General features: G+C 37.6%; 2 protein-coding genes and 2 pseudogenes across 3 annotated transcripts; all 4 read left to right on the top strand.

Annotated features, from left to right (window-relative positions):
- Positions 1-2,598: 2,598 nt before the first annotated feature.
- Positions 2,599-4,868, top strand: LOC146911884 (uncharacterized; annotated as a pseudogene). Its single transcript, XR_015014796.1, has 2 exons — positions 2,599-4,626; positions 4,731-4,868. The product of XR_015014796.1 is annotated as an uncharacterized LOC146911884 (transcript).
- On the top strand, positions 4,583-5,740 carry LOC146911883 (uncharacterized; annotated as a pseudogene).
- A 2,206-nt stretch (positions 5,741-7,946) lies between these two features.
- Positions 7,947-8,441, top strand: LOC146911882 (uncharacterized). The gene has a single exon (XM_085717906.1). The coding sequence runs from the start codon at positions 7,947-7,949 to the stop codon at positions 8,439-8,441; it is 495 nt and encodes a 164-aa protein (XP_085574032.1).
- A 5,745-nt stretch (positions 8,442-14,186) lies between these two features.
- Positions 14,187-14,749, top strand: LOC146911881 (uncharacterized). Its single transcript, XM_085717905.1, has 2 exons — positions 14,187-14,427; positions 14,475-14,749. Exons 1-2 carry the CDS (start codon positions 14,187-14,189, stop codon positions 14,747-14,749), a joined length of 516 nt encoding a protein of 171 aa, XP_085574031.1.
- Positions 14,750-25,052: the final 10,303 nt, after the last annotated feature.

Here is a 25,052-nt window from a genome sequence, read left to right as displayed (position 1 = left end):
TTTAACTATTGGATAAACCAAAATTGAAATTAGAGGCAAATAATTGATTTTGAATAGTTTATTTTGGCCTCCATAGTTGATATGTGTGTGTATGTTTTAGAATTGATTTTGACTGCCTAGTACCTGTGGAAGTGTTTGTGTCATTCCTGAAAATAGTACCTGCCCAGATCCCGGAACTGGTGAAAACACGTCTTACTCTGAAAATAACAATTTAGAAATTGAAAACGAGGTTCCAAAGGATAGCACTCCTGAAAATGGGAATACTTCCATGCAGCAGTTTTAAAATGTTGTTGCTATTGTTGATCCTCCCCGTGCTGGACTATATCCAAATGTAAGAATCGCACTATAGACTAGTTTCTTCATTATGCTAGTGATTACTACCATAACACTAGTAGCACGTTGTCTAAAACATGATAGTTTCTATGCATTTTTCTTTTCTAGTCTAGTTGTCTACCACTTTTGTAAGACTTCATAGACTCAGAGGCTGAGTAGTGCTGGTCTAGCCCGGCATAGGAAGAAGTCTACGCCCATTTCGGAGGCCTTCAAACCCATAAAAGCCATGGCTGTTGATCTTTTTCCACATACTCCACATTGTTATGCTTCTTGAGAGGTAGGTGAACCAGAGTTTGGGTTGAAGTCTATTTCATTCGCTAGGTTCTCAAATTCAATTGTCCGACAAATTTTGGTTGCATTGCTAGCTGAGGTGAATGTTAGTTAATTCTTATGTATTTTGATCTTGTGCTCTTTAAATTATGCTCGAGCATGACCTTCGATATTCAGCCGCAGTATGTATCATGAAGTTTGATTACTGCTTTGAAATGCATTCGGGGTTATAGTAAACCACGACATTTAATTTCTAATTTTATCATGATACGTGATAGTAAAAAAAATCATTGTATGCACTTTGAGGAAGCAGTGGTTTTCTGTTTTCATTTCCAGTGAAAACACAAAATGAGGGAGAAAATATGTTTGTTTTTTTTCTTCTTCTTTCAGGAAACGTTTCCTTAGTAAGACAATTCATTTATTTTAAAGGAAATGTTAACTTGTGCCCTTGGAACATAAGTTTAAAAACTAAACATAGAAACTTTTCTTGGAAATTGTACATTCATTATATTAAAAGTTATCTTTTAATACTATTTTTGAAAACATCTTCATATTTAACTATGTAATGAAATATGATAATAAATGGATACAAATTACATCGTGTTTTTAATATAAAATACAAACACTGTAATGAAGAACACAAAATGTGGAAGTGAACTTCTAAATTGGAAGAATCATTAAATGCCGTCTCTCAATTTTATGAAGTAGCAAAACAGGAGTACTATTTAAATAAAAAAGCTAATTCTATCTATCAAAAAAAAAAAAAGCTAAAAACTACTTCTTATAAGAATTGAAATTATCTTTCAAAAAAATAATAAATTGAAATTTAAAAACTAAAATTTTCTTTTACAATGAATAAAATCATCGAGTGATATTTACTTGCGACAAAACATATTAAAACGTATTTCAATTTACCATATAAACGTTATTTGATAGTTTACTTCATTTGCAATTTGATTTTGAAATTGAGTTTAACTTTTACGCATCGTAAGTTAAAAAAAAAAATTACATTATAACATCATGATAATATGTGCAAATTTAAAAGTGTTACGAGAAATCTCAAACATCTATCAATGAATGTTGATTTAGCTTGTAAGAAGATGACTCATCCATATAGTTGTGCGTTCAAATCTCCGTTGTCGATATGAGAATCTTTTTAATTGATGATCAATTAGTTTTTGTTGCGACTTGAAGTTTGCTCTGACTCCAATGAGCTTCAGAGTCCAATTCATCAAAAAAATAAAATCTATTAAATAAATGAAGAGCAATGTTATTTCTAGCGAAAGATATCATTTTGAATGACTAGCGATGATCAATTGTTCAATTAAATTTCTTCATTTCCGTAAATCAAGAGAGGTGGTGGGGCATAATTTAGAGCAAATATTGATTTCATGTTATCCCGTGAAAATCTCAAGACAATAACCGCGATACTTAGCGATTTCCATAAAAGAAATATCAAATATCTTTAATGATAAAATAAACTTTTTATCAATAGAGATGACATTTATGATTAACAAGATTCTTTATACAATGTACTCCCTCCGTCCCTTAATGTAACCTCCCTTTGCATTTTTCACATTTCTTAATAAAAGTTGTCAGTGTAATTAATGTGTCTGTTTTGTGTATTAATATTACCAAATTGTCTTTTGTTTGTATGTGTATTAAATTTGACTATTCATATTTGAAAACAAGTTATTAGTATTAATTATGGATATGTTTAGGAAAAAAGTAATAAATGCATCTAGTAATTTGAAAAGGGGGTTACATTTAGGAACAAAAATAAAATCAAATGGTGGTTAAATTAAGGGGACGGAGGGAGTATATAAATTAAATCGTTTTAAAACATTTAAAAAATGAAAAAATATATTCATTTTTGTTTGAAAATAAACATAATCAAACACAGATTATTTTATTTTATTTTACAAAAAAAAATTGAAATATTTCTTCTTTTCAATTTTATCAAACAAAACACTTCTGAATTTTGACACAGAACACACTTGCATTCTTCACTCTGCCGCCATGCAAGCTCATCGCCGCCGTGCGTGGTCACCGGCGATGAAAGCTTTCACTATTCCTCGAATCTCAAATTCAATCCATTCTCTTTCTCATTCAATTTTCACAAAATATTCATCATTTTCTTCATCATCATCTTCTTCTACTTCTTCTTCTCTTATTGTAAACCCGATCACAAGTCCATTTTACAATCTTCTCCCACCGACCCAAAACCCTAAAAACATTGTATACCTCATTTCAACAACCCTCAAACAAAAAAGTTTCCATCTTTTTCATTTTCAAACCCAATTCAAAACAATTCTCCCTCATCTGGGTACCCATGAAAGTTCTAGGGTTTTGATTAGATCACAATCTGATGCTTCATCAGCACTCATATTTTTCAATTGGGTTAAAAATGATTTAAGGGTCACACTTAGTTTGCAGAATTATTGTTTAATTGTTCATATACTTGGTTGGAATCAAGTTTTTGATCAAGCCATGAAATTGTTGTGTGAATTGATACAATTGAACAAGGTGAATGTTGTTTCGAGTGATGATGTTTATAAGTGTTTGATTGTTTGTACTGAGGATTGTAATTGGAATCCTGTGATATTTGATATGCTTATTAAGGTTTATGTGAAATTAGGTATGGTTGAGAAGGGTGTAGAGACTTTTTGGAAGAATGTTGAAGGTTGTTTTGTTCCTAATGCTGTTGCTTGTAATTGTTTGTTGAATGGTTTGTCTAAGATTAATTATATTGGTGAATGTTGGGAAGTGTATGAAGAAATGGGGAGGCTTGGAATACATAGAAATGGTTATACTTTTAATATTATGACGCATGTTTTGTGTAGAGAGGGAGATAGTGATAAGGTGAATGGATTTCTTGAGAGATGGAGGAAGAAGGATTTGAACCGGATTTGGTTACGTATAACACATTGATTAATGGTTATTGTAAGAAGCGAAGGTTGGAGGATGCGTTTTATTTGTATAAGATTATGTGCATTAGAGGTGTGGTTCGTAATTTGATTTCGTATGGTGCGTTGATGAACGGTCTGTGTAAAGAAGGGAAGATTATGGAGGCTCATCAACTTTTTAATCAGATGGTTCAAAGAGGAATTGATCCGGATGTTGTGTCGTATAATACACTTGTATCTGGTTATTGTAAAGAAGGTGGGAAGATGCAGATGTGTAGATCACTATTGCATGAAATGATAGTAATTGGGATTCGTCCGGACAATGTTACCTGTAGGATTGTTTTTCAAGGATATGCAAGGGAGGGAAAGCTTTTGTTGGCGTTGAATTTGGTTGCAGAACTTCAGAAATTTGGAGTTAAGATTCCTAAAGATTTATATGATTATCTCTTAGTTGCGTTGTGTAAAGAAGGTAGGCCGTTTGCGGCTCGAAGTTTTCTGATAAGGATATCTCAAGATGGAGACTATGTGCCTGAAATGAGCACTTACATTAAACTAGCAGAGTCTCTATGTTCGGTCAATAATGTGGAAGAGGCATTGATTTTGAAATCTGAGATGGCAAAAAAGAGTATGAAACTAAATCTCACTACCTATAAAGCTATCATAAACTGCTTGTGTAGAGTAAAGAGGACTTCAGAAGCTGAAAGCTTGTTGGAGGAAATGGTTAGTTTGGGTGCTGTACCTGATTTAGAAATAAAGAGGGCACTAATAAATGGATATTGTGAAGAAAACGACGTTGACAAAGCTGTATCATTATTGAAATTCTCTGCCAAGGAGTTTCAAGTCTACGATACCGAAAGCTACAATGCAATTGTTAATGTTTTCTGTGAGGTTGGTAATGTGGCTGAGTTGATGGAGCTTCAAGATAAGCTGGTCAAGATAGGGTTTGTTCCAAATAGTTTAACATGCAAGTACGTTATCCGAGGATTGCCGAAAGGTATGGAACTTGATGATGATGATGATGATATATCAGATGACGACATGCTTGAAGTCTAAGTTGTCTCAATCTAAGATTGCGTCCGATAACTCACCTCGCTTTCTGAAGGCGGCCAAACCGACGGTATGATAAACTTTCCTAATGTTGTTACATATAATCGCGTAATTCACAGCTATGACCGCCCAAACTATGCAAAGGAAGCACTGAATGTCTTCAATCAAATGCAGGAGAAAGCGATGTGAGCCTGATCGTGTCACTTACTGCACACTCATCGATATCCGTGCAAAAGCTGGATATCTTGATGTGGCCATGTCCATGTATGAAAGAATGCAACAAGTTGGCTTATCTCCTGACACGTTTACTTACAGTGTGATGATCAACTGTTTGGGAAAATCTGGTAATTTAGCTGCTGCTGACAGACGATTTTGTGAAATGGTTGATCAGGGTTGTGTTCCTAATATTGTCACCTACAATATCATGATTGTTTTGCAAGCTAAAGCAAGGAATTATGAGGCAGCATTGAAACTATACTGTGACATGCAGAATGCAGGATTAGACCCGGCAAAGTTACGTATAGCATTGTAATGGAGGTGCTTGGTCACTGTGGGTATCTTGAGGAAGCAGAAGCAGTCTTCTGGTAGACCTATGGGGAAAGGCTAGTAATGTTGAGAAGGCTTGGGAATGCTACGGGGCAATGCTCAGTGCAGGTTTGCTTCGAAATGTACCAACTTGAACTTCTCTTCCCAGTGCATTTCTTAGGGTGCATCGATTGCCAGATGCGTATAATTTCTCCAAAGCATGGTAGCACTCGGCCTAAGTCCTTCTTTGCAGACTTATACTTTGCTTCTCAGCTGTTGTACAGAGGCACAATCAAAGTATGATATGGGATTTTGCTGTGATCTAATTCAGTGGCCGTCCTGCTCATGTATTTTTACAGTCAATGCCGATGGTCAAAATGTGAGGGATCATGCAAGAAAATTCTTGGACCTGATGCATTCAGAGGATAGAGAGGGCAAACGGGGACTTGTAGGTGCAATGGTGGATTTTCTTCACAAATCCGGACTCAAAGAGGAAGCCGGTTTTGTGGGGTTGTGTTAAGCTCAACTACACATTCTAAATAAGTATTTACGCATTCGGAGAACTGAACCTTATACAGCTATTGAGGGGGAAGAACCAAATCACTTAAATGCTTCACCGAGCATTCCTGATTACTTGATCCGAGACTTGAGCACTCTGTAATATCCAAGTTGCTATCAGAGTATTTATGCTGTTAGCTGAAGTCTGGATGAAAACAAGTAAGCTAGCTTATGAGTATTTATGATTTTGATTTGTTAATTTATTTTCGATATAACATTATTGAACGATTATCCTTTTTATTAATTTATTTTCGATACAATAAGTAAAATGTGATAAAGTAAAAGGCAACATTGGATACAAGTAAAAGGGGCAGCATGAAGTTTTGGTTGCAATAATTTGGAAATGTTTAACTTATCTGAGTCTGCAGATATTATTTACTAGCTGCATAAAAAAAAAGGGCAACCCGGTGCACTGAAGCTCCCGCATATGCAGGGTCCGGGAAGGGGTCCCACCATTTGGTGTATTGTACGCAGCCTTACCCTGTTTTTACACAAGAGGCTGTTTCCAGGACTTGAACCCGTGACCTTACGGTCACATGACAACAACTTTACCAGTTGCGCCAAGGTTACCCCTCTATTTACTAGCTGCATACATGATTTAAATGAATTAAGTTGTATGTGATTGCATACACTTGGCTCTTGTTGACCGTTTGATTTTTTTATTTTAGCAGAATAACTCATGATGGATTTGGAGGCAGGCGATCATCTTTTATCATATATCTGTTGAGCTTACAGCTACGATTGATGCCCTTGATCAGTTGATTGTATGAGCATACCTATGAAATATAAACGAAAGCATACTTACTAGTAAAAGAAATCAAAATATTAAAAGCAAACTCTTCAAGTTTTAATTTTTAAAAAATAAATTAATTTAGAGAATTTGTATTAGTTGTCTTCCAACTCGACAAAGGTTGATTGAGCGGCACGTTCTGTGTTCATCCAGTAGAGAGTGATTGGCATTTCCTTTTCCAGTGCATTACCGGTATTCTTTCTTGGGATATCACAGGTTTAAGGTTGGTGGTTATTGATCGAAGCCTGTTTTTTTCATCTCTGGCGGCTGTTTTACTTGATGTCTATTCTAGTAGGGAGGAGTCCATCTCAGCCCATGTCTTGATGCTTATCTGGCCATATGGCAGAACATAAATGATAGTGTTTGGAATCAACACAGGAGTAATGCCGAGCAGATTTGTATGTAACAGGGTGCAATATGTGTGGGAGGAATGGTTTGCAGCACAAGAGTCCAAGAATAATAACAGCTACAAATGCGGGCTGCAGGGATAGCAGAACTCAGTGGCAGAAACCGTCTCTAGGAGTTCTTAAGTGCAATGTGTGCTAGTTTTCATACAAACTTGGGTATGCCAAGCTATGGCTGTTGCATCCGGAACGAGGTAGGAGAGTTTGTCTGGGGTGCTTTCGGGCTGGTTTCGTCCGGAACGAGTGAGGCAGTTAGTTTGCTGTCAGCAATCCGATGGGCTTACAACACGGGACTACAATATTTCGTCCTTGTTGACAATGTTCTTACTAGCTCAGAAAGGTTTGGCTGAGTTTAATGTTTTGGTTGCTAGTATTTGGCGTTTGTTTATTTTCGACTTCCAACTTTGAGAAGTTTGTTATGCGTCAAGCAAATATGGTTGATCATATCATTGCTAGAGCGGCTATTTCTTGGACTAGTCGCTGTGTCTTTGATTTTGTTCCTCCTTGTATTGACCAATATTTAACAAATGATGAGTTGTTTTTTGTTCGATCATATTTTTTTTAAGTATTAACTGTTGCATCGATAAAAATTTACAAATATCTTATTATATTGATAAAAAAATGTTAAAAAGTAATTATAAAACTATTTTTATGGGATCAATTGACATCATGAAGTTTGTCACCAAATCCCAACTTTTCGCATAGTTTATAAAAGGCTAAAAACCAACCACTTGAGAGACTTGCAAGACATCCTGAAGCTCTGCCTCCCCTGCACTATTTTTTAGACTTTTCAGTTTTCCCAATCCATATAGCTAATAGAAATCATAGTTTTTGCTATATAATTGATCAGTATTTACGTTATATCATCTTTTCTTTTAATAGGTAAATGTTAGTAGTTGTATTAGTTTTCCGATATAGAATCCATGATTTCCTTCTTCAAACTCCTTCAACGTCCTTTAACCTACCATCAAAGTTACCAACGCGGGACATGCACGTTATAACATCTAGATATTGTTCTTAGCGCTCCTACAGATACAGAAAGGTAATATTTTTTTTTTTTGGCATTCATAAATCATGATAATCCTGCCAAGGCCGGTCCCAAGCCCGGGTAAAATGGAGAGGGTTGTGTTAGGCCTCGACAGCCAACGTAAAACTTTGTCGAATCTCTATGACATGGACCAAATACGAAATAGTGTGAATGCTAGGTCGTTGCCCGGAAGCAACGCGCTGTATGGCTCGAGTACAGTGTCAAATGAGCAAGGGCCGCTGCATCGCCGCCTGGATGTAGTGAAAAATAAGCAAGGGTTCCCACATCTTCGTGAACGGGTGCGGGTAAAGAAGCTAGTTCATGAGAGTAGGATTCGTTTTGGAACTTGGAATATAGGTACTCTTACGGGTAAATCTATGGAAGTAGTAGACACTATGACTAGGAGGAGGATTAACTTTATGTGCCTACAAGAAACTAAGTGGGTGGGGAAAAAGGCGAGAGAATTAGATAGTTCAGGATTTAAGCTTTGGTACACGGGTGAAGTTAGATCGAGAAATGGGGTAGGCATCATTGTGGATAAGGAGTGGAAGAAAGATATTGTGGATGTTAAAAGGATATGAGATCGGATTATAGCCTTAAAGTGTGTAGTGGAACAAGACACCTTTAACGTAATTAGCGCTTATGCACCTCAGGTAGGACTAGAAGAACACCTTAAAGTAAAGTTTTGGGAGGAGCTAGAAGGATTAATTCAGGATATTCCATTAGGAGAAAAGATTTTTCTAGGAGGGGATTTGAATGGGCATGTAGGGAGGGTTTCGAGAGGTTTCGAGGGCGTGCATGGGGGGTATGGTCTCGGGGAGGTAAATGCGGAGGGAAATTCCATCTTAGATTTTTCATCGGCTTTTGATCTTACAATAGCAAATACGTGTTTTAGGAAAAGAGAGGAGCATCTCATCACTTACAAGAGTGGGGCCTCTTGTTCTCAGATCGATTTCTTTCTCATTAGGAAAACAGACAGGAAGATCTGTTTAGACTGTAAAGTCATACCGGGAGAGGGCTTAACTACCCAACATAGAGTAATGGTGATGGATGTAAGGGTTAAGAGGAGGGCAAAGAGAAGAGACCGTAGCGGGGCTCCGCGAATCAAGTGGTGGCATTTAAAGGGTGACAAACAAAGGATATTCCAACACAAGATATTAGAGGGAGGTTTCAGGCAACCACATGGAAGCGCTAATGATATGTGGGAGAGGATGGCTCATGAGATTAAGAAGGTGGCAAAAGAGACATTGGGAGAATCTAGAGGTTTTGGACCTAGGGGTAAAGAATCTTGGTGGTGGAATGACAGTGTTCAGAGTAAAGTTCGGATCAAGAGAGATTGTTTTAGAGATTGGTCTAAGTGTAAAAATGCCGAAACTTGGGATAAATATAAGATAGCTAGGAAAGAGGCTAAGAAGGCGGTGAGCGAAGCGAGAACTCAAGCATTTGAAGGATTATACCAATCTTTAGGTACCAAGGAGGGGGAGAAATCTATATACAAGCTTGCGAAGGGACGAGAACGAAAGACAAGAGACCTGGACCAAGTGAAGTGTATTAAGGATGAAGAGGGTATAGTTTTGGTGCAAGAGAGAGATATTAAGGATAGATGGAAGAAGTATTTCCACAACTTATTTAATGAAGGATATGAGATCTTACCAGACTCTAACAGGTTAGACATCAGAGAGGAGGACCGAAACTATAACTATTATCGCCGGATTCAGGAGCACGAGGTGAAAGAAGCGTTGAAAAGGATGAGTAATGGCAAGGCAGTTGGGCCGGACAACATACCTATTGAAGTGTGGAAAAGTCTTGGCGATAGAGGAATTGGGTGGCTCACAAAACTTTTCAACGAGATTATGAGGACGAAGAAAATGCCGGACGAGTGGAGAAGAAGCACCTTAATTCCAATCTATAAGAACAAGGGGGATATACAAGATTGCGCGAATTATAGGGGAATTAAGCTAATGAGTCATACCATGAAGTTATGGGAAAGGGTAATTGAGCGAAGACTAAGAAAAGAGACTCACGTTACGGATAACCAATTTGGTTTTATGCCTGGGAGGTCGACTATGGAAGCGATCTACTTACTTCGACGCGTGATGGAGCGATATCGGACGGATAAAAAAGACTTGCACTTAGTTTTCATTGATTTGGAGAAGGCGTATGATAGAGTACCTAGAGAGATTTTGTGGAAAGCCCTGGAGAAGAAAGGGGTGAGGATTGCCTATATTAGAGCTATCCAGGATATGTATGAGGGGGCTTCGACTAGTGTGAGGACGCAGGATGGGGATACCGGAGATTTTCCCATAACAATAGGACTGCACCAAGGGTCAACCCTAAGTCCTTATCTTTTTACTTTAGTTTTGGATGTACTGACGGAACACATCCAAGAGTTAGCACCGAGATGTATGCTTTTTGCAGATGATGTAGTCTTGCTTGGTGAGTCGAGGGAGGAGTTAAACGGGAGGCTAGAGACTTGGAGGCAAGCCTTAGAAGCGTACGGTTTCCGCCTGAGTAGAAACAAGACGGAATATATGGAATGTAACTTCAGTAAAAGGAGAAGTGGGTCTACCTTAGAGGTGAAAGTTGGAGATCATATCATACCCCAAGTTACACGGTTTAGATATCTTGGGTCCGTAGTACAAAATGACGGAGAAATAGAAGCTGATGTACATCATCGTATTCAAGCTGGGTGGTTGAAATGGAGAAGAGCCTCAGGTGTTTTGTGCGATAAGAAAGTACCACTTAAGCTGAAAGGAAAGTTCTATCGGACAGCAGTCAGACCGGCAATGTTGTATGGTACGGAGTGTTGGGCGATTAAGAGCCAACACGAGAGTAAAGTAAGCGTAGCGGAGATGAGGATGTTGCGTTGGATGAGTGGTAAGACTAGACATGATAGGATTAGGAATGACATCATTAGAGAGAGAGTGGGGGTAGCACCTATAGTAGAAAAGTTGGTAGAAAATAGGCTTAGATGGTTTGGACATGTAGAGAGAAGGCCCGTAGACGCCGTGGTAAGAAGAGTAGATCAAATGGCGGAGAGTCAGGTTAAAAGAGGTAGAGGAAGACCTAAGAAAACTATTAGAGAAACCATTAGAAAAGATTTAGAGGTCAATGAGTTGGATCCAAATATGGTCTTTGATAGAACATTATGGCGGCATTTGATCCATGTAGCCGACCCCACTTAGTGGGATAAGGCGTTGTTGTTGTTGTTGTTGTATTCATAAATCATGATCATCGTTTATTACAGATTAAGCTAGGAAACATCTACAATAACCCTGATCATAATCTGAGCTTTGGCGTCTCTTCACCAATTTTGTTCAATATTATGCTTTGCCAAGATTGGATTAGAGAATTATTTGCTACTGCTGTTGTTTGATCTTTTGGGTATAGACCAAGAATGTGGAGTGGAGTGAGAAGGTTTTTGTTTTACTTGAACAACTTGCTCAAAACTATGGTCCACATTCATGCCCTATTTTTTATTAGTAATATATCATATCATCATATAGGTTAAATTACTAAAATGTTACTGTCTAGAGTACGAAAATAATTTTGATTTTTAGGCTTATCACGTTGGGTCTAGAATCTATAGATGTGGTAGTGGCATAAGGTGAGTTTCTATAAAATCAATATTTTCAGGAAACATTTTCATCTTCAATTTTAGCTCTCCTATTTCATCTCCAGCAGTTGCAAACTCCGGAACAAATGCTACTGTGTATAGGTGCAAGACATCTTCTAAATGATCTATCTACAACTTGAATCATGTCCAGACTCCAGATATAGAGCATTATTTGCTTCACCTAGATTTTATCATTGCAAATATGAATTAAAACATTTACTTGCTCAAGTAGTCTAATAGTTAGACTCTCACACCTTAAGTGTGAAGAAATAAGAAATCTCAGGTTCGAACTCATATTCGTGCATATCAATATCTTAGCGGCTAACAATTAAGTTGTACTTATGGGACAAAGAAGACCAATTAAGCATCTATTTACACTCAAGTCAATACTGAAAAATCTGAGAGAAATGTCACACGAGTCATTAAATGAATGACTATAATTTGGTGTCATTAGATTCAACACCATAGTGTCAATTGATAACATCTCTTTCTTCGATGACTAATGCAAAAAATTTAACTTTAACTTGATGAGATTTTTATTTAATGTAATATAATAACAAAAAATGTAAGCAGAAAATCCAACTCATGTAAAAATTCGAATTTCATCATATAAAATAAATGTCAAATTATTTGCACGTTTTGCTTTGAATTATTATTATCTTTTTAATGAAACGATTTACTTTGAATTTATGGTGCCATTGATAATATCAAATTGGTGTAGTATGAGTGATAAGTAGTTTTGGTTCGTAAGCATGGTCTTAAATTCAATCTCTATCCTATGGAAGCCCCTAATATGGACCTCTTTTATTATGGTCCACCCATGGTCCTTGCAAATTGACTAGCTATAGCAGGTAGATTTCGTTCCTTTTTGGTTTAAGCTGCACAAATCACTTTTACATTTTCCTTCTATTTCTTCACTCCATTTCTTCATTTCAAATTTCATATCCTTCTTCCATGTGCATCTTAACGTTGAGCAGTGGTGGGAGAAGACCTTCGTCGGCCAGCACCCAGAGAAGGTTGGCTTGGAGTCCAGTAATGTTCCCTGCATGTGCTTCCTTGAATGCTACCTACATCTTTCTTATCAATATTTGATCAAATTAAGGATTGGGAATGAATTTAGTAGTGTTTAATGTAATGATTAATCACACAAGGATGTCGTAATATTTGAATTTGTTGGTAAGCTTGTCGGAAATGATGATGGCTTCAAGGATGTTGCCGTGCTTTTGGAAGTATCCAATGAACACTTTCATTGTTTGTTGTTGTTGTTGTGTTTCGTCAACCTTTGAAGGATGAAATTGAAGGTTTAGAAAAAATAGTAACTTAGATTTGTTGCGAATTGATTTATTCTTTCATTTTATGTTCAGCCATGTAAATTTGTTGTGAAGTGTGGAATTGATTGGTAGGGGCGGTGGTTTCCAACACAACACCCAACCCAACAACTTTTACTTTTTTTCTCAATTTGTACAATGTAAAGTGAGAAGGAACATATCACCAAAAAAGTAAAATGGGAAGGAACAAAAACTAACTGCTATAACCACTCAATTTGCAAGGAGCATGGGTGGACCCTAATAAAATAGGTCCATATTAGGGGCTTCCCTATCCTATACGTATAAAAAAATTCACTATTTGAGATAGATAGTCTTAAAACTCATTTCACAACATCGAAGGTCCAAAATAATTGTACGTGTAAGCTAGATACCATGAAAAGAAAACAAAAACTTCTTCATAGAGAATTAGAGATAACAACTTAATTATCAATGGAGGTGAGTCCAATAGAAGGGGTTGAACTTTTGCAATGTAGCAAATTAAGATTGAAAATTGCTTTTTTGACAAAGAATACTTCCAATTGACACATGGAAATGACCTTAATGCACCTGGTGGTAGTTAACTACCGCTGGGAAACACGCCGGTAGTTAACTACCGCTGAGACCCAGCGGCTGTTAACTGCCACTGCATTCTGTATCTTAAGAACACAGAAACCTCCATTTTCTGGTTACAATTTCTGGTTCAAAAGTTGTCCAATTCCATACCAAAATCACCTAAACCTCATTTGCACGAAAATCATCCTAATTTCTTCAAGCAAATCACAAGCCAGTCATCTTAATCCTATTTACATGCAATGTAGGTTATTTAGGGTTGTATTTTCATAATTATAGCAAAATGTTAGTGTTTAGGTTAGGTTTAGAAATTGCAAATTAGTATAAAATTTGATGTTGTAATGGATTGTTTATACTGGCATTGTTGTTTAGAGTAGGTTTAGGTACAATGTAGTTGTTTAGATGTTCAAATAACACTAATTGTGCTCCTAATTTAGAATGCACACAAGGTGTTTGTTAAAATGCATAAGTGAGGAAATATTGCTTTTTTTGTGTAATTTGTTTTCAAGTATGTTCAATTTTATAAAGTATATATGTTATAATTATTATAAGCTTGGATTTTTAAATTTTTTGGCAAGTTTGAAGCATGACATAATGTGGTATGTTATATAAAGTTTGATGAATGAGTTATATTAAATTTTATGAATGCCTAAGTTTCATTTTTGATATGTTACATGTTACTTGCTATGTTCAATGCCTTAAAAGTTTTAAATACATTGTATGAATGCCTATGTCCGCCTATGTTCGATGCCTTAAGTAAATGCTTAGATACATTGTATTCTTAAATACGTTGTCAACTTATTTATGTTTTTTAAAATTTGTTTTGTACAGATATGGCTAGGGATACGGATGAGCAGCAGCGGGTTATTAGAGAGGATAGGATGCGGAGAGGTAAAGAGGCGAGTACCGCTAGTGCTCGAAGAGAAAAGAGGGCTGAAGACCCGTATGTCCCTAAGACTCGGAGGCGCAGGGACCCGAGGATACATGAAGAGGGCTCACAGGCACATGTGGATGACTCCTCCCAGGTGGTTGATCCGACACCAGCGCATGATTATGCTGGGTATGCGGATGATGGTTTTGTTGGCTATAATCGGATGGAGGAGGAGAGGATGTATTTTCAGCCGCCGCCGCAGGACTGGACGAGGCAGAGGATGATGGGGTGCCACATGATGTTATGGAGGATTATATTGAGGCAGATAATCATGTTCCTGAGGGTGAGCCTGAGGCGGCGACTCAGCCACGACAGGCACGACGTCGTCGTGGTCAGTTGATACCACCGTATCCTGCTGGAGAGCCTCCCTTTCCTGGAGGACCTGAGACCACGTCACTATTGTCTGACTACGCGAGACACGTGGCGAACCCTGTTTGGGTGAACCATAATAATGTAAGTGTTTAAATTGTTTAAAATTCTTTAAATGTTTTAAAGTGATTATTTAAAATATTATGTAGCGTAAGTGTTTGAATTATTAAATATAATGTAGTGTAAATGTTTTAGTTATTTAAAATAATGTAGCGTAAGTGTTTTAGTTATTTAAAATAATGTACCGTAAGTGTTTTAGTGATTTAAAATAATGTAGCGTAAGTGTTTTAGATATTTAAAATAATATTGCGTAAGTGTTTTATTTATTTAAAATAATGTAGCGTAACTGTTTTAGTTATTTAAAATAATGTAGCGTAAGTGTTTTAGTTATTTAAAATAATGTAGCGTAAGTGTTTTATTTATTTAAAATAATGTAGCGTAAGTGTTTTGATTATTTAAAATAATGTAGCGTAAGTGTTTTAGTTATTTAAAATAATGTAGCGTTGTTTTATCTTGGTTTTTCGGGTGTCAAACATTGATTAAGTTTGAACCTGTTTAACCTTTGATATCTCATTTTTTCTTGGGAAGGGAAAAATAAGAAAAACCCTTGAGAATCGAGGTCCGGGAGTTGTTTTCGCTACGGGAAGGTGTTAGGCACCCATAACGACTATAGTATCCTATAGGAACCGTCTTTACTTTCTACGCGCGCGCTTTATTTTTAAATGCTATTTGAAAGTATTGTTTCCAACTAAGGGTTTACTAGGTTAAGAATTGGAGGGAGAAGAAAGTGTTTGGAGTTTTGTTTTATTTGAATTGAAGGAATATTGGTTCCTTGCCTACGTACCCTTTTAAGGGATCAAATCCACCGTAGTTCTCTTTCAAAAATGTTTTTGTTTTTGTTTTGTTGATTTTAAGTTTGAAAAATGGGATTTTGAGGAATAAGAGAGAGAGAGAGAGAGAGGCCTCAAGGGCATAAGGTTTTGGAAATATGTGAGGTGGAATTAGTTATTTTGCAAAAAAAAGTCCAAGTATGATTAAAGTTCATTGAGATTTTTTGTTTAAGAAAATAAAGGGAAAATTCAATGGGATTTGGATCCCAAGGTTTATTTGAAAAGTTATTTGAGTGAAGTTGTTCATATTTTTTGGAAAAGAGAATTTTTCTAAGTATCGTGATTCCTAAGCATACATCTAAAGTATACATTCCCTAAGCATACATCTAAAGTATCCATGTGATGTGTGTGCATGTGTCGGTGCTTGTGTCGGTGTACATCATTAGAGTCCATTGTCCTTTACATATGCCCTAGTTTACATTCTATGGTCTTGCAAGAATTTAAAAGCATAAGGAAAATTACAAAATCCCTAAGTCTTTACATGCTAAGTCTTAGCAAAATTTAAAGTGCAAGGAATAAGAGCTAAGAGTATAAGATGGAGGATGAGATGCTTTTGGATGAATGAAACATGAAATGAGAGGGTTAGTAGCACAAGGTGTAATGTGGTGAAAAATATAAGCAAGTGAAAATCACTGAAAAAAACTTCAAAATACACCAAAACCAAAGGTAAAATATACCTAAAAATTTAATCACAAAAGCAAAACCAATACATGACTCCTAGTCCTCCCATTTCAACAAATTTCCATAGGTTTTAATTTAGTTTTGACAATGAGGATTAGGGGAAAGTATCAATTTATACAATTATGATGCATTTTTAGACCTATTTTACGCTTTAATTCCACATAGAACTATTTACATAACTTGTAACACAAGTCAGTCACAAATTAACACACCAAACAGTAAAATAACCACAAATTTAGAGGCATATGTATCATAGAATCACACACCAAGTAGCACCATCATATATCAAGGTATTAGAATCAAGAACATAGTAAAAGTTCATAAAATCTGACAAAACAAGTGAAGGTACTAATGAGAAACATCACATATATTTTTTTACAACTTTCAACATGCAAAAATGTCACAAGAAACAAGTTTCAAGTATCAATAACAATCACAAGATCCTTCATACAATTTTGGAAGTTTTAACAAGATTTTAACAAAATTAAAAGCACTAAACTAATCAAGAAGTCAATATTTTCACCTACATTTTTCTAGTCAATATTAACAGGTAAAAATCACCAAGAATCAACAAAAATATCAAGAAAAACATTAGGTAATTATTTAGGAATTTTTATCAAAGTTTTTGGTATCACAGGGGTGCAATTATCAAAAGGCAGTACTAGAAATAGCAAAAAAAACAAGCAAACCATAGGATCTGTAACAAACAGGCCCAAGCCCAGAGTTCTACGTGGATTCGGATCATCCAAACGACTCGGAGGCGTTGGATTGATCCGCTTCCTCCAAAACCCTAGATCTGATGGCTAGGAACACAAGACACACAATACACAGGTTCAGGTGCACAGAAAGGATAAATCTGAAGCGTACACGTAAGCAAAAGACAGATCAAACGGCTGAGAGGAAGGGGAGAGGATAAACCAAAGTTAAACCGGACTGGTTCGCAAGAACCGGTCTGGTTTACGTTCTATAAAAGAACATAAACCGGTCTAAACTTCATTTCATACCTCTCCCTCTCTCTCTAAGCTTCTCTAGAGAGAGAAGCTCTGCAAATTCCCTCGTCTTCTCCGACGAACACAACGGCGGAGGCCCGCCGATGGCGCCACCGTACTTGAACGTTTTCTAGAAAATTTTACGTCGTTGTGTTCGTCTTTGACTCCTCTTTATGATTCTGGAATTAGTTTTGTGAAATTGTGGCTGAAACGGAGTAGATCGGGGTTTAAACTTACGGCTTTTTCAAAAACTTTTCGGTTTTAAATCTTTTTTCACATATGTTTTCCAGAAAACACCGATCTACTTCGATCCAACTTCGTTGATGTGTTTAAAGAAAAACTGAGAAGTTTTACGCGTTTACGTGTGATTTAACTTGGAGATTCGAAGGAGAAGATGAAAGAAGCTTCTCGAATCTTTTCCTTGTTCTTCTGGTGAATGCTTCGTTGTTGTTTCGAACTGAAAATGAGTAGGTGAACACGTTCCTCTTCTTCTTATCTGGTTTAACTCGAATTCAGTCCTTTTTCTTCTTTTCTTACCAAGTCCTTCGTGATCGCGTTGGATTCGTCACCGTTGGTGATAGATCTACGCTGGAATTGCGAAGGTAAAAATTCGATGATGAAGATTCTTCAGGGAATCTCTGAGAATTTTGTAAATTCGAACTAGTTTTGTGCAATAATTGTTGAATTGAGTTTGATTGTAATGAAATTGATACGAATTTGTGATGAATTGGTATGGATTTTGATTCTGGACAGTTAGGGTTTATGATTTGGGGATGAAGTTCTTCATGAACTTCATCGTGTTCTTGGTGATTTCTGGAAAATGGTTAGGGTTTGATTCTGTGGAGAAGAGAGAGAAATGGGATTGGTGTTTGTCGAGTTGGCACTGAATGAATGGGTGATCTGTACTGTGCATTGATGAGTTGGCTTGTATTTATAGCTGACATGTGTGATATCTGAACCAATAGCTTGCTGACACCTGTACTGGACTTGTTTGGCTCGGCCTTGGACTAATTTGGACTTGGGACCTTTTTGCAATTTTTGAAAGTTTAAGGGACTAATATGCAATTTTGGTAAAAGGACTAAAAAACAAATTTTAGAACAATAAAGGACTGGACTGCAATTAAGAAAAAGGACTAACAAACAATTTTTTAAACCAAAGGGACTTAAATGCAATTTTCAAAACTTTGAAGGACTAAAATGAAAATAATAATAAAATTGGTAAAATGGAAAAACGTAAAGTGAAACAGTTAAAAAACACAAAAAGGACTAAAATGAACCGACTACACAAATGAGGTACTTTAAAGTAACCTCTCTCTGTCAAAATTTCATGTGAAATGACCAAAATGCCCCTGGGGACTAAACTGACTCAAAATGACTCAAATGCAATTTTTGAAATGGATTTTAACATGGAATTGAAACAAGGATTTATACAAATCAATTGAAAAAAACTCAGAGACAATTTTCAGGGATTAAAGTGAATTTGAACACAGGAAAAGACTAAAATGCCCCTTTTATGAATTTTTGCAAATAACATTGAAATAAGATGCAGAGGAATATGCAATTGATTAGAGACATTCAAATGACTTGGAATGCAAGAAAAACATTTTTGGATGACTTGACATGCAAGAAAACATAGACACAGTCACAATTGAAAATTTTTCAAAACAAAGGCAGTAAAACATGCAGCTAAAACATGTAAAGTATCAGGGTAAACAATATCAAATTGGCAATCTCAATAGTAATAGACACATATCAGAGATGGAAAAACATTTTGAGCAAGTATTTTTAGGTCCAAAATTAGGGTATAACAGCTGCCCCTATTTAAGTTTCTTTGTCCGGAGGGTCAAGAGACGAAGTCTTTGATTTGACGGGACGAAGATACTTAAATATTAACATTTGCACTGTTTTTGGACATAAAAATACGCTCTCACACTTCCAAAACATGAATGCCATGCAACATTTTGATTATGAATGCAAGACAAACAATTGGAGTCTACAAAGCATGTCATATCATTGGGGATCTTGGCAGACATTGACAGGGTAGACAAACCAGGGGGCAAAAGGCAGGTACAAGCTGTTCTTTGGATCGAACTAGCCACTTGACCATGTAATACAAACAGAAGGTGAGTACAAGCTGTTCTTTGGATCGAACTTGCTACTTGACTGGGGATAGAAGTATAAGACAGGTACAAGCTGTTCTTCGGATCGAACTTGTCACTTGACCGGAAACGTAGACATATAGGTAGATACAAGCTGTTATTTGGATCGAACTTGCTACTTGATCAATAACACAAACAGATAAACAGGTACAAGCTGTTCTTTGGATCGAACTAGCCACTTGACCAGAAACATAGGCAAAAAGGCAGATACAAGCTGTTCTTTGGATCGAACTTGCTACTTGATCAATATCACAACATGCAGGCAGGGACAAACTGTTCTTTGGATCGAACTTGTCGTTTGACCAATAACAAAACATAAGCCGGGTACAAACTGTTCTTTGAATCGAACTTGTTGTTTGACCGGAAGCACATGCATATAAGCAGGTACAAGCTGTTCTTTGGATCGAACTAGCCACTTGCCCAAAATCAAAGCATGTAGCAAGATACATGGGAGATTTGATTTACCAAGATACAAATTGAGAGTAAATTGACATTGAATTGAAAAATAGACATGACCATTATCGTTGGCCCAAGAGCAAATTGAGAGTGAATTAACATTGACGGAGACATTGAGTTGAATTGAGAATCGACATTGAAATAGACATTGGAAGTTGAAAACAATCAGAGACACAAACATAGACATAGGAATTGAATTGAGAGTTGGAGTTGAATTGAATTGGAAGTTGAAATTGAGTTGAATTGGAAGTTAAGATTGGGTTGAATTGAAAGTGGAATTGAATTGAATTGAAAGTTGAGATTGGATTGAATTGAAAATGGGATTGAATTGAATTGAAAGTGGAGATTGGAAATACAACATGTATGTATGGTATAACGATATCATCAAATGTATGAGCACATAGAATGCATTGTTATGCATGTATGAATGCTTGGAAATGCATGATTGGTTTACAATTTGGCAGAGAAGTTTCACAGAGACAGACAAAACATTGGAAGATTGGGCACGTGGTGGCTCGTGCTATAACATATACACACAGGAATCCTCTTTGGAGAGACCGTCGTTGAGAGACGTATCGAAACCATGGCTGAGGGCAATATATCACTTAACCTGCAGAAGAGGGAACTTTGGAAGATTCTTTGATACAGGTCGCCATTGCTAGGCGCGTCAATGCTGGGTAAACATTGGATGTTCGCATCTGTGGTCAATGCTTTTCATATCATTTTTCATTCTTTCATTCTTTCATTTTTCAATCCCATTTTGCCTGAACCGCCCTTTCGGGTTTTTGATTCACCGGGAATAAATTCTTTTCATCGCCCCATTTTTGCCTGAATTGCCTTCATAGGCTGTCAATCAGCGGGGTGCTCATTCTTGCTTAAGCCGCCCTTTCGGGTTTTCGACTTAGCGAGCTTTGCATTTTCATCTTTTTACTTTCATTCTGTTTTTTCATTCTTGCCATTGACCACAGATCATCCTGGGGAACAACCTGCTTGTAACATGTTATTGCAATGGACATTGATACACATTTATTCATGCATGCGTCACTTGAATGTATCTTAATGCTCAGGTTTGTTTTCAAAAATAGATAGAAAAAGGTTTTTTTAATTTTCAAAAATGTTTGTTTCAGACGTTGACATTATCAAATAGAAAGAAAATATTTTGTACATAGCATTGAAAATAGAAAGAAAATAGAATTTCGAACAAAAGCACAGGCTCAAATTGATGTAGAAGAATGAAAGTCAGCCAAAGGCATAACTTCACGGATTTACAAAGCTTGGAAAATGGTAATTTTATTGGTTGGTGGTACATTGAACACGATGACCGCTACATTTCATAGAAATTTTGAATTCACAAGTACAGAAGCTTCTGATGAAGACGATCGTTGACAGTTGCAGATGCCCCAAGGGGTGATGGTGATTTGCCAGATATAGTTACTTGTCTTTCATTATCAATCTCATTTTTGCATGAACCGCCCTTTCGGGTTTTCGGCTCATCAAGACGCTCATTTTTACCTGAGTCGCGTACAATCTCAGCGAGCTTTTTCATATTCATTTTTTTTGTCCCTAACTTTTGCCTGGATCGCCCTTTCGGGTTTTCGATCCACCGGGAAGCGCATTTTTGCCTAGGCCGCCCTTTCGGGTTTTCGACCTACCACACTGTTCTTTTCATATTTAGACAAAGTATTTCTTGACTATATCGGTATTTACAGGATTCGGAAGTTCAACACCATCCATGTGTGTAAGAATCAAAGCACCACCAGAGAAAGCCTTCTTGACAACATAAGGACCTTCATAGTTAGGTGTCCACTTGCCCCTTGGGTCGGGTTGCTGACTTATCCTTCTTTTTAATACAAGTTCGCCTTCCTTGAATTCACGAGGCCAGACTTTCTTTTCAAAGGCATTCTTCATTCGCACTTGATACAACTGTCCATGAGCCATAGCGCCCATGCGTTTCTCTTCAATCAAATTCAACTGGTCATACCGACTTTGACACCATTCTGCCTCAGTCAACTCTGCTTCCATGATCACTCGAAGAGATGGAATCTCCACTTCCAGAGGGAGAACTGCTTCCATACCATATACCAGAGAAAAAGGTGTTGCCCCGGTTGAATTGTGCACTGTAGTACGGTAACCATGCAAGGCAAACGGTAGTACCTCATGCCAGTCTTTGTAGGTAGTGACCATCTTCTGAACAATCTTTTTGATGTTCTTGTTAGCGGCCTCAACTGCACCATTCATCTGAGGTCTATAGGGAGAAAAGTTGTGATGTTCAATCTTGAATTCTTCACATAAAGCTTGCATCATGCTATTGTTCGGATTGGAGCCATTGTCAGTGATGATCTTGTTGGGAACCCCATATCGACAGATGATGTTATTCTTGATAAATTTCACTACCACTTGCTTGGTCACATTTGCATAGGAAGCAGCTTCAACCCATTTGGTGAAATAGTCAATTGCTATTAAAATGAAACGATGACCATTGGAAGCTTTTGGCTCGATTCTTCCGATCATATCAATACCCCACATAGAGAAAGGCCATGGGGAAGAGATAACGTTGAGGGCATGCGGAGGCACATGAATCTTGTCAGCATAGATTTGGCATTTGTGGCATCTCTTGGCGTGTCTGTAGCAGTCACGCTCCATAGTCATCCAGTAATAACCGGCTCTTAATAATTTTCTTGCCATGGTGTGACCCGTAGCGTGGGTCCCAAAAGTACCGTCATGTACATCATGCATCAATTTCTCAGCTTCTTGTTCATCAGCACACCTCAACAAGACCATGTCATAATTCCTCTTTTATAGGATTTCACCGTCCAGAAAGAATCTACTGGCCCATCTTCTCAGGGTCTTTTTATCCCTGTTGGAAGCACCAGGTGGGTATTCATGATTTTGCAAGAACTGTTTGATGTTATAATACCAAGGTTTTCTATCATTCACATCTTCATCAGCCTGATCCGGCATATTTTCAATAGTAAACACATGATCGGGTCTATCAAGACGCTGCACTTTGATTACGGGCACATCATTCCAGTGGTTCACACGAAACATGGAAGATAAAGTAGCAAGAGCATCAGCCATCTGGTTTTCATCCCGAGGGATATGGTGCAACTCAACCTTTGTAAAGTATGTCAACAGACGTCTTGCATAGTCGCGGTAAGGGATCAACTTCTCATGATGAGTTTCCCATTCACCTTTTATCTGATTATTAACAAGTGCCGAATCTCCATAGATGTCAAGATGCTTAATTGTCATATCAATGGCTTCTTTAATGCCCAAGATGCATGCTTCATATTCAGCCATGTTGTTCGTACATTCAAAAGTTATTCGTGCAGTGAAAGGAATGTGGTGCCCCTGCGGAGTTACAATAATGGCTCCAATCCCTTTACCATAAGCATTGACAACACCATCAAAGACTAATCCCCACTTGCTATTGGGATCCGGCCCCTCATTGATCAGTGGTTCTTCACAGTCTTTTGCTTTTAGATACATAATCTCTTCATCGGGGAAATCAAACTTGATTGACTAGTAATCGTCAAGAGGTTGACAAGCAAGATGCTCAGCAAGGATGCTTCGTTTGATTGCCTTTTGAGCTTTATACACAATGTCATATTCAGATAACAACATCTGCCAACGTGCAATCTTTCCAGTAACAGCAGGCTTTTCAAAGATGTATTTGATCGGATCCATTCGGGATATCAACCAAGTTGTATGATTCACCATATAATGACGCAGGCGTTTGGCAGCCCAAGCCAAAGCACAACAAGTCTTTTCAAGCATTGTATACCGAGTCTCACAGTCGGTGAATTTCTTGCTCAGATAATAGATAGCATGTTCTTTCGTTCCCATCTCGTCTTGTTGACCGAGAACACAACCCATGGATTCATCTAATACTGACAAGTACATAATCAAAGGCCTTCCTTCCACTGGCGGGACAAGGATAGGAGGTTCTAACAAGTATTCTTTAATGCTATCAAAAGCTTCCTGGCATTCATAATTCCATACAACAGGCTGATTTTTTCTGAGCAATTTGAAAATTGGTCCACAGGTAGCAGTCATATGAGATATGAATCTAGAAATGTAATTCAGGTGTCCGAGGAAACCTCTGACTTGCTTTTCAGTTTGAGGAGCCGGCATCTCTCTGATGGCTCGGACTTTGTCAGGATCAACTTCAATGCCTCTTTGGCTGACAATGAAGCCTAGCAGCTTTCCAGATCTTACACCGAATGTACATTTATTGGGATTCAACCGCAGTTTGTACTTTCTCAATCTTTCAAACATCTTTTTCAAGTACACAACATGCTGCTCTTCATCACTTGACTTCACAATCATGTCATCAACATATACCTCAATCTCTTTGTGAATCATATTATGAAATAGAGTAGTCATACCTCTTTGATAGGTAGCACCATCATTTATCAAGCCGAACGGCATCACTTTATAACAGAATGTTCCCCATGGAGTAATGAAGGACGTCTTTTCTGTATCTTCAGGAGACATCCGTATCTGGTTATAGCCGGAGAAACCATCCATAAAGGAGAACACTTTGGACTGAGCAGTACTGTCAACGAGCACATCAATATGAGGCAACGGGAAGTTATCTTTTGGACTGGCTAATCAACACACATCTGAACTTTCCCATCTTTCTTTGGCACTGGTACAATGTTGGCGATCCACTCAGGATATTCAGCTGTCATGAGGAAACCCGCATCAATTTGCTTTTGCACCTCAGCCTTAATCTTAAGAGCCATGTCTGGACGAGATCTTCTCAATTTCTGCTTGACGGGGGGCATTCAGGCCTTGTCGGTATCCGATGTTCCACAATCTTGGGATCTAGACCCGGCATATCTTCATAGGACCATGCAAAGACATCTGGGTAATCATGGAGAAGCTGAGTAATCTTCCTTTTTTACTTCTGGCTCAAGTGCAGCACCGATTTTGATCTCTCGCTTGTTCTTTTCAGTACCCAGATTAATGAGCTCAATCTCTTCCTGGTGGGGCTGAATGGCTCTTCTTTCTTGCTCAAGCAGTCGGGTGATCTCATACGGTATCTCCTCGTCATCCTCCTCATCTTCCGCTTGTTTTATCTTGGTTTTCGGGTGTCAAACATTGATTACGTTTGAACCTTTTTAACCGGTGATATCTCATTTTTTCTTGGGAAGGGAAAAAGTAAGCAAAACCCTTGAGAATCGAGGTCCGGGAGTTGTTTTCGCTACGGGAAGGTGTT

Source organism: Medicago sativa, chromosome 6, assembly GCF_051527215.1.
Source record: "Medicago sativa cultivar Bolivia chromosome 6, Bolivia_mono, whole genome shotgun sequence".
Taxonomy (NCBI): domain Eukaryota; kingdom Viridiplantae; phylum Streptophyta; class Magnoliopsida; order Fabales; family Fabaceae; genus Medicago; species Medicago sativa.
The sequence above is the reverse complement of the archived record's forward strand: the minus strand, read 5'-3'. Positions and strand labels throughout refer to the sequence as shown.